This window comes from Formica exsecta, unplaced genomic scaffold (assembly GCF_003651465.1).
Source record: "Formica exsecta isolate Colony F162 unplaced genomic scaffold, ASM365146v1 scaffold258, whole genome shotgun sequence".
In the NCBI taxonomy this organism is placed as follows: Eukaryota; Metazoa; Arthropoda; class Insecta; order Hymenoptera; family Formicidae; genus Formica; species Formica exsecta.
The window spans coordinates 502,740-510,393 of record NW_021849849.1 but is presented as its reverse complement, the minus strand read 5'-3'; the positions used below and the strand labels follow the sequence as shown (position 1 = coordinate 510,393).

General features: G+C 34.4%; 1 protein-coding gene across 5 annotated transcripts; it reads left to right on the top strand.

Moving 5' to 3' along the window:
* The first annotated feature begins 715 nt into the window (after positions 1-715).
* On the top strand, positions 716-7,648 carry LOC115236567 (gonadotropin-releasing hormone II receptor). Of its 5 annotated transcripts, none has more exons than XM_029809099.1 (9): positions 716-1,153; positions 4,494-4,761; positions 4,897-5,045; positions 5,265-5,370; positions 5,465-5,672; positions 5,878-6,001; positions 6,289-6,421; positions 6,960-7,122; positions 7,371-7,648. In XM_029809099.1, exons 2-9 carry the CDS (start codon positions 4,522-4,524, stop codon positions 7,481-7,483), a joined length of 1,236 nt encoding a protein of 411 aa, XP_029664959.1. In that variant the 5' UTR covers positions 716-1,153; positions 4,494-4,521; the 3' UTR covers positions 7,484-7,648. The 5 variants fall into 5 exon arrangements, with proteins under 5 accessions (XP_029664959.1, XP_029664957.1, XP_029664958.1 ...); XM_029809097.1 differs by lacking the exon at positions 716-1,153 and adding an exon at positions 1,181-1,620; XM_029809098.1 differs by lacking the exon at positions 716-1,153 and adding an exon at positions 2,130-2,715.
* The last annotated feature ends 6 nt before the right edge of the window (positions 7,649-7,654 follow it).

Sequence of the window (7,654 nt, the reverse complement as noted above, 5' to 3'; positions counted from 1 at the left end):
AAACCGCAAAAAAATTAGAATTTTTTTTTTTTTTTTTTTTGTTGCGAAGGAAGAGAAAAATGCATTATGCATTCCCACCGGCCGGTCCGGTGGGGTATGCGGGACTCACACCCGCTAAAAAACTCTCCCTGCAGAGCCAGTCTTTGGCTTCCATATATATATGGAATATGTCCATATATTTATATCTCAGTGATATATTATAATATCATCTATTGATATATTATAATATTGTAAAAACGAAAAATTAAACATATATATATATACACATATGTTCCATGTTACATAAATTTAACTCTATGGATCATTTCTTCGACTGTATTATAAGAAAATGTTAGTTTATATAAAAGATTTATACAAAAATACACATGCACATATAATTAATAAATCATTTAACTGGTAAATAATAAATTATCTGCAAACATATTTTTATTAAATAAATATACATAAAAATTTATCTTCTTCATGTTCTAAAGTATATATATTAGTTTTTAACGTAATGCTACTTGTTAATCCTGTAGTTCTAATATTGCAGTTTTACAATATATATATATATATATATCTTTAGTCTTTATATAGTATTTTTGTAGGATTACATAGGATTTCATAGGATATTTAAACATAAATTAAAGAGATATTCTCATGTATACAAATTTTGTTTTCTTTTATATATAATAAAAAACATTCAGTATAATATATGAGAGATTCTATCTTTTCTCTCCGCTCTATCTTTAAAAAATGACAATGACAGAAAATCAATTTTCAATTGTAATATGATATACATCAGCAGATATTTTCGTCTCTCCACATAGACATCTACAACTCTTGTCGCCTGTAATTCATTGATATTTATTTCGGCTTCCGCCATAAATTTCCACTCACATTCCGGATGTGTGCTCGATCGACGGCACTGTCCCCGACACGTTAGTCCTATCAGCGGCGATTTGACACTTGACCCTTGACGCCGGTCTGAGTGTCTGTGTCGGCGGATAAATCGCGAACGTCCCGCGGAATCCGCAGTCCCTCGTCGTTCATCGGGCGATTAATTATACTTGCACAGCACCGAATTCTGTCACCGATCACGTGTAGATCGCGTCCCCCTTTTGCATTTCGCAAAACTCATGCTGTTCACGCGCGCGACGTTTCGGCGTAGAAGGTGAACGATAGATAAGCTCGTTTTTTTTTTGCGTCTCGCCGCGATACGAGATTTTTTTCTCGATGTTTTATCGAGCGATATGTGCCAGCATACGCAATGAGAAAACGGATTGAGGATGTACATGTGGAGATAATTCGTGATCGCCCTAGGAAATCATGCATTAAGTGACGCGCGGAAGGATTATTCGCAAAAACGTTTAAGTGATAAAAGTTCACGTTTTCACGCGTAAAGCACGCAGTCCTTTTCTTCTTCAAGATCCATCCGGAATTGGGTCGCGCAGAGAGCGCGTGTTGATTGATCTTAAAGTCGACTCGACCTACTTCTAGTTCTAATTATTCAAAATCGTAACAGAGATAATATTGCAATTTATAATCTAATATTTCGAAAACATCAAGAATTAGCAGATATTAAGAATAAGTATTCTCTAAACATCGAGATTCGAACTACAAAACCACGAGACGCATCGAGTAAGAAATTGTTTATTAAATTCGAATTATTTCGTATAATCCCTTTCTTTCTATTGAAGGAAGAATCTATGATTTATGCACGTGCAACTTCTCTTTCGATTTTTTTACAATTTGTAACTTATAACTATCTTCATCAAACAGAAAATAAAGATATTTTTTAGAAAAATTTTTCTTTTCTATTTGCTAGAAGTAAAAGTTAGAAATATTTCTAAAGAAAGTTGAAAAAAACGATCATAAATCGTATTTATATTATAAAAAGAGAGTTATCTAGCATCATCCCCACGTCAAAAATATTCCATCGATGTCGTTGGTATCGACGTTTTGTCATATCAGAGTTACTCACTATTTGTGAAAATAAATAACAGCGAGTTATTTACATAGATATATATGTTTTCAATTCGAATTTCAAGATTTAGAAAAATTAATCTCGTATCTACTCTTTTAAATTTTCTATTTTTTAAAAGGATTAAATATATTCCTAATTTCACGTATAAATATATATATATATATATTTTTTTTTTTCTTGGGCGCGTCGTTTCATCCTAAATACGTAGAACATTAATCAGGTTTTATTGTTCGACAAATTGCATTATATCGATATGTCGATACGTGAGTACAAGCGAGGGAGGATTCTTAATTGAACTATATCAACAATTTTATTCGATAAAACTATATTCTGCGAACACGTATTACGTCATATAAAAGAATCCTGTACAAATTAATATATATTTTTTGCTTTTGCCATAAATTACTTATGTATTAAACTATAATATGCGGTTTTGAATTATTACGTATTACATATTATTATTATTATTACGTAATCTTGTGTACAAGTAAGGCTTTTGATTTTAATCTAAGCGTGTTTTTGGATGAAAACATGATGGTTTGTTTTTTTGTAAAATAATAACGTAAACGATTGTTTGACTGAAATGAGACAAGTCAGCGTTGTATCGACTTTGTCTGCACATTCGTCTGCATTATATTGTGAAAATAACGAGGACCTAGATAAGGATCGCGACATTTATTGATGCCCGTCGAAGAAGATTATTTTTCCCTGGCATATATGTTGAAATCTCTTATCGGACCTTTTATACTGTACGTATAGATAAGACACTCTGCGTTTTAAATTATTCGATTCTTAGTAATTTCTTCCGCATTTATCTGCACGATCCATAATACAAACTTCTGTATTTGTTGTTGTCCAGAAAAATGAATGATATTACGCTTAATACTGTTTTGCAACTATCTTCCTCCATGCATTTATCCGCAATATAGTGTTGATAAATTAATGCTGCCAAAACAAATATCTATATCGCTCAAAGCCCGAAAAATCGTATCGATGGAATGAAGATAATTGAAGAAAAACAGCTCATTAATATGTTATATATTATCTTAACGTGTTCCCCCGATGATGCACTTTGCGCTTCGGGGCCGAAGTTTAGTTCCGTGTCTCTGGCGCATGTTTAGCACATGATATGCCACGCGGATTTGGTACTTTGAACGCAATCTGCGTTGATATTTTAATATTAAGATCCTCGCACAGTAGCGCGTGTAACGTATTGCGTGAGATACATTGTGAGGGACCTCTCGTAAATCTCTCGCCGTACAACAACAACATACATTTGTTGTTCTCCTCTTTGCAAAAAACAGCCGTGCAAATTGTGGTCATTTCTTGGAGAAGTTCGTAATTCACACAGTTAAAAAAGGTTTGCGGACTAATTCGAGCCTCAATACCTCCTACAATACGCTCGGACCTGCGCTGAACATGCTTCGCCAGATCGGCGGAAAGTAAGCCGAGTCAGTATTACAACGCACCCCGCACGACAAGGGTTGATCATTCATCAATAGTTGATGAAGACGACGCGAAGAGACGAGGCGATTACGAACGGATCTCTCTCGATTGGCGAAGATCATCTCGAAATATACTATTCGGCACTTGGTGCGCTTTGTACGGTTCTTCTACAGTGTTCTCTCACACAGTTTTCTCTCATTTTAAACTACAGCTTAAAGGCGATTCCATCAAAGAAGAGAGTTTAATTTATTCTGTAAGATAAAAAAATTTAAACACGCTTTATAAAATTATGATACTCGAATCTTTATATATATATATATTTTTGTTTCTTTAAACATTTTCTTCACGCTAAGTATTTTCTAGGAGGATCAGCAAAACACACACACACGTAAAAATTAAAAGATTGAAAGATTCTTGTAGCGAATTACATTTTTCCGAATTTCCAACAATCAATATAAAAAAAATTGTAATTTATTTGAAAAATAATAATTTATAAATTTTTCTATGTTCCGTTACTTTTTTATTTTAATTATGTTTATATATATATAATTGTCTACGTATCAAATTAAATCGAAAGCCATATTTAACTGTAACGTAAACCTTTTGAACGTGATTGCTATGTTTAAAGATCGGGTCGTTAATTACAGATAAATCATTCATCAAACATTTGTCGCGTCAAATTGAATCGGATGTTGTATCTCATGTCAACCCCTTTGAACGTGACTGCTTTGAACGTTTAGAGATCGAGTCGCTTACCACGAATAAATCATAGGCTGGTGAACACTTGATGACGTATTTCTCCGCGAATTGTTGCATGTTCTACTGAAATGTTTCGCGAACATACTACTGTTTCCCAAATTGTCCGAGCTAAAAGTACGAACATGAGATCGTCTCGAATGAATTCGCGTCACATGTATAATCGGACGTACTCTTGTTCTTCAAGATTTCCTTCGGCATTTTCTAAATTTTAGGCAAAAATAAAAAGAGAATTTAATTAATTCTATATAATTGGAGCGAAGAAATAGTCCCTTCGCAAAAAAAAAAAAGCTCGTTTTCATTAAATCTAATGCGATGATTGCAGATGAAGTAATAAGCTCATCCTCAACAATATGGCGATGCAGTTAAGCGAAAGTGAGAATGAAGAAAGTGTCAAGTGCAACGACACGGAATTGCCGAGCGAAATGCGTTTCAATGACGGTCACCTCGTGACGATAATCACTTACAGCATTCTAATGATAATATCGGCCGCCGGGAACATTACCGTGCTGATAATGACTATAATAAAGAAGCGAAAATCCAAGTCTCGTATACACACTCTCATAATGCACTTGTCGATCGCCGATCTCCTTGTAAGTATTCAAACATAATTAACGCGTACTCAAACGCACAATTAACTTGCGATAAGTAATCATATCGCTGCGATCTGTAAAAGCGCGATGATTGAAATTTGATGTGAAATTTTATCGAATTTAATTATTATCTAGGTGACATTCTTAATGATGCCGTTTGAAATCGGATGGTCGATAACAGTATCGTGGGAAGCCGGAGACGCGATGTGTCGTATAATGGCTTTCTTCAGGATGTTTGGTCTATACCTTTCATCCTTTGTAATAGTTTGCATAAGTATAGACAGGTCGGTAATAACAATCTTGATAAATCGCGATTATTTTATATAAGACACAAACGATAAATTTTTCTTTTCTTTTTTATTTATTTCGTTGAATATCATGATATATTCAAATAAATGATATGTATAATAATTATGCATACATATATACTCGATCTATGGTGCGTTTGAAATCCTATAATCGCATTTAGAATATATATTTACCTGTTTAATGTAACATTACAGATATTACGCTGTAATGCGGCCTCTCCAGATACTGGATGTTTACAGGAGAGGAAAAATAATGCTGATGTTTGCGTGGATTGGCTCCGTGCTGTGCTCCTTGCCGCAGGTGCGCTAATTAGCACATAATTGGCACGAGATCACACGATCTCACTCCATTATCCTGGCAAATTTAAACGCATAACTTTCTTTGTTCTCCGCAGATGTTGGTGTTTCATCTCGAGACGCATCCGAATTACACCTGTTACACCCAATGCGTAACTTTCAACTTCTTCCCGTCATACGTGCACGAAATTTCCTACTCTTTATTCAGCATGTTGATAATGTATTGGTTCCCACTCATCGTAATATTCTACACTTATAGCAGTATTTTCATGGAGATCTGCCGCAGGTCCAAAGAGAAGAGCGAAGGTACGGCCGATATGATTTATCGCGCTACGAGAATTATTCGAAAACATATACGAGATTTATTATGAAAACACATTTCACATGCAAACACACTCTCAATCACACATACACATACACAAAATGTTGCATTATATCGCTATTTCTCTTATTTTATTCGCAAAGTCCCCTAGAGTGGCATGTTATTTAATCAATGCACATTCTCTTGCAGATAAAATACGTCGTTCCTCGAGCGGTTTTCTAAATCGAGCGCGGGTACGCACTTTAAAAATGACGATAACCATTATTGCCGTATTTATTATCTGTTGGAGTCCTTACTACGTGATGAGTGTTTGGTTAGTGACAACTATTTTTCGATTTTCACAGAATCCTCTTTTCTTCCCTCGCTAACTTGAAATTATATTCGCAATAATAATGACACATTCCGCAAAATCAGCGAAATCGACCGAGGCGATTATGTGAAAATATTGACTTTCGACGCGACCAATGTTCATGGTCACAGATAGCCTTATATAAATTCAGCTCTATTAAAAGAAAATAATAATAATAATAATATCCCAGATTTTAAACTTCTTACTTGAGAAATTTGCTGTTTATTTGCATAATTATTATTGTTAAATAGGTACTGGTTCGATCGATCGTCAGCCCAGAAAGTCGACAAACGCATTCAAAGAGCCCTTTTCTTCTTCGCGTGCACCAATTCCAGCATGAACCCCATCATCTACGGTATTTTTAACATACGTCAGAGAAACAAAGTAAGTATCTATTACCTAAAACCTGAAAGGATAATAACACTAATTCTAATAAATTTTCTTCTTAAAAGTTTTTTTCTCGATTTATTATTATAATTTTATTATCCTTTGTTTTCTTTTTTATTGTGATTCAAATATTCCAATATGTGATAAGATTTTTATAAATTTAAATTATGGGAAAGAGAGAGAGAGACAAAGTTTTGCGTAATAACTTTTCAGATATTAATTAAATATACGTAACGAACTTACTCTAATAAAAATTATATTCAATTCAAGCGTGAAATAGAACTCGATACAGGACGAATTAATATAATCATCATGTTAACACGATTATTTGCGCCTATGTATTGTTAACGCGTGATTTGTAACACATAATTTCGTCTTACAATTGCCAAAGCGAACTCGCACTACTAATCGCAAGGAGAAAATATCAAAAAAAAAATATTACTCAATTTTTTATTAACAAAAACGTATATTCTAACACATTTATCTCTCTATCCTACTAATATATTCAAGCTGCCTGTTATACTTATACTTCCAGGCAAAGATTCAATCCCATCCCCTTTTGAGATGCATCAACACAACTATGGAACTTCCAGTAGTCGCATACGCCAAAGATTCCATTTTCACCATTTTCGTAATTGCCTTGCCGATTCTCTTTAATCCCTCGACTTCATATAACAGACGCTCATCGCATGATCGTGGTAATTATGTGCATCCTTATTTTATCATTTTATCCTTGCTATTAAAATTCACAAGTAAGAAAACTCTGCTTGATCTAACACAAAAATGATGACATTGTTCTTTTATGGAAACAAATAAAAGAAATGCAGAGTTATCGCAAGTATAAAGACGATGCAAAGACATGTGAATTTTCCAAAATATCGATTAGACATTTCGAAGAGTTTCGAATCTGTTTTCCTTACAAAAATCTTTGCTCTCTAATTTCTAGGCGCCGATGCGTGCAGCCACCATGGAGACCCGGCTCACGCCGCTGTCTCTGTCGGTCAAGCTCCTCGATTGACAATGAACGCGACGTTCGCCAGATCAAACAGATGTGTCTAGAAGAATTAACCGACGTCTCGGTGCGTATTCGCATCTTTCTATGAAAAGGAGCAATCATGCAATTGTGACTCGAACGACACATATTCGCCGTCCATACGCGATGCAAACCCTATATAGCATCGTGTACACAGAACTATTAAAAAAAGTCTTCTATTTATATATTTTCAAATA

Excerpts from the sequence above, each read along its gene's own strand:
- LOC115236567 (XM_029809099.1), top strand. The coding sequence starts at position 4,522 with ATGGCGATGCAGTTAAGCGAAAGTGAGAATGAAGAAAGTGTCAAGTGC. Across the intron at positions 4,762-4,896 it reads TGTCGATCGCCGATCTCCTT|GTGACATTCTTAATGATGCC; the intron begins GTAAGTATTCAA and ends ATTATTATCTAG. Across the intron at positions 5,673-5,877 it reads GTCCAAAGAGAAGAGCGAAG|ATAAAATACGTCGTTCCTCG; the intron begins GTACGGCCGATA and ends ATTCTCTTGCAG.